At 32.1% G+C, this 2,372-nt stretch overlaps 1 protein-coding gene across 1 annotated transcript in view; it reads right to left on the bottom strand.

The window, feature by feature from the left end:
* The window catches only part of LOC105307982 (NKG2-A/NKG2-B type II integral membrane protein-like), a 43,740-nt gene extending 41,817 nt beyond the window's left edge, over window positions 1–1,923 (bottom strand). Inside the window, exon 1 of the mRNA XM_023525174.1 lies at window positions 1,712–1,923. Within this exon, the coding sequence (XP_023380942.1) occupies window positions 1,712–1,898 (187 nt within the window). The 5' untranslated portion in view covers window positions 1,899–1,923. The remainder of the gene's footprint in view (window positions 1–1,711) is intronic.
* Between the last annotated feature and the right edge of the window lie 449 nt (window positions 1,924–2,372).

The raw sequence follows: 2,372 nt of genomic DNA on the forward strand, positions 1-2,372 counted from the left end.
ACGTATTCTATCTTACCATTTCTTCCTCATTATCTATATAAAGCAGAGTAGAGTTCTTAGAAGCACAGGCCGTCACACTCTCATTCCATGTTTTACTTTCTGAACTAATGTAATAGCAATTGTTGGAATATGTAAACCACTCCTTTGGACAACAACCACAATGATATCCTGAAGAGAGATCATGAATTATCACCCCAAAATAATTTTATTTTAAAAAATAAAAATTAACTTATGTACTTGCATAAGTATAAACATATTTGTGCATAACATATCCATGCACCCTCTTAGGATGGTACAAATAAAACAAAACACATTCCTACACACACTCACAAAGACGAGTCAACCTCTCATCCTCTGATTTATGTGTCCTTCTAAAGTAAACACACAAACAAAAATATCCACTCTGCACATGTTCTGAACAGCAATGAATGAAACTATTTTTTAAGAATTGTAAAATTACTTATCTCTTATCATAGTATAGCAGTAGAAAATGTGAGCCAAGCAGCAACAGTAGGTATGATGATTTAAAATAAGTATTTTCTTATATTGTGGTATAAGAAAGAACACTCTTATAATCATTATTTATAAATATTTATTGCTCATTTTATAATTCATGTTGTACCCCCAAAATCCAATATCATTTTTATGTAGCCTAAGATAGAGACAAACTATAAACTGTGTTAATATCAGAACTTTGAAAATCATTATGTACCTTTCTGGGTCCTTGTCGGGGATGAATCACTCTCCCATATTACAGTAGCTACAAAAATTAAAGTAACTCTTTAAAAAATTAATTAATCTTGTTTATCATAATAATTCTTGTTTCTTATTTGACGTTTGTTCTATTGTCTAGGGTTACAATTATCTGTAACAAAATTGATTTTACCAAGGAAAATTAATAAAGTAATAAAGTTAGGGGAAATATATATTAAAAACCTAAAGACCCCAAATTTACCATCTCTTACAATATTTGTTTTAAGTATTCTGAAAATGAATTTGCATTTCTTAATAAGATCCTTCGATCTCTTAAAGCATGTTTTTGAGTTATGAAATTAGAATATATAAATGTATGTATATATTCTCTACGATCATTCTGAATGTAAGCATTTGACAAATTCAGAAGAACCATTTGACAAATTCAGAAGAACCATTTCACATTTGGTCTAAATGCATACAGTAAAATGATGATCATTAAATTGAAAAGTCCTCTTATGATCTTTCAAAATTTTACTTACGGCAAATAACAGCTATAGTGGACATCAAGACAAGGCAGATGACCCCCAGGACCCCAGCAATAAGCTTCTCTGGAGGTGATGGTAAAGCTACAGGGAGAGAAATGGGAACACTGAGAAAGAACAGATGGAGACAATTGCTTAGACAGTTTACACACAGAGAATCCACATGCACAAGAAATCATATACATAAGCTTGGACCCCAAAACCATATCTACCATTGTAATCATCCTCTCAGAATACACCACTGCATTTTCAGGAAATATAATGCTCTGCGAGTTGGTCAAAGACTACATCTTACAATGATGCCTGAATAAAATTAGTCCTGAGATTTCATGTTACAATACTGTATTCCAACTTCAAGTTCTGATCCTCACAAATGAAAAAATGTAAGTCTATCTCCTATTCTTTCCTCACATCTCTGCAACCCAACTATACATCCTAGAACAGTTATACTGTGTGTCTATTAAATGTTTTACCTTTGCAGTGATATTTCTCGTCATTCCCTTGAAGATCCTGAGAAGCATCTTGAAGGTTTAATTCTGCGTAGGTTATTTCTTGCTCACTTACTGAGATGGAGCTTTTTGTGACCTTAGGTTTTAGTTGCTGTCTCTTTGAATACTTGGCCACATTCAGTTCTGCATAGGTTACTCCTTGGTTACTCATCTCTGCAATTGACTGGTGTCTGGGACTATGCTGTAAGGTAACTATACTTAAGAATAAATGGTATGTGCATTGACAAGATCCTTAGTAGAGTAAAACTGGGCGGAGTAAAGGGTGAGAGTTGGGCTCAATTCCCAGTTGAAAAAACTAAAGGTCAGATGCTAAATGCCTTAGAGCTTTAAACAATTGTGTCATGATTAAATACATTTTTTAAAGATATTCTACATTTGTAGATATATTATTTATTGGAGCATAAAAAGAGATAGTAAGGAATATAGAAATTTATAATAATAACATTCTCATTAAAGTCAAACTCCATAGAAATATTTAACACCATTCATTAGAATGCCTGTATTAAAAAATTTAAATGTTTTATTAGAAAAAGGAGACCCAATATAATTTTGAAATCCAAAAGTAGTTAAAGTCTGACAGCTCTAAAGATGGTGACTAGTACTATTGGCATATATAGTAATTTCA

The sequence above is a fragment of the Pteropus vampyrus genome, unplaced genomic scaffold (genome assembly GCF_000151845.1).
Source record: "Pteropus vampyrus isolate Shadow unplaced genomic scaffold, Pvam_2.0 Scaffold537, whole genome shotgun sequence".
In the NCBI taxonomy this organism is placed as follows: Eukaryota; Metazoa; Chordata; class Mammalia; order Chiroptera; family Pteropodidae; genus Pteropus; species Pteropus vampyrus.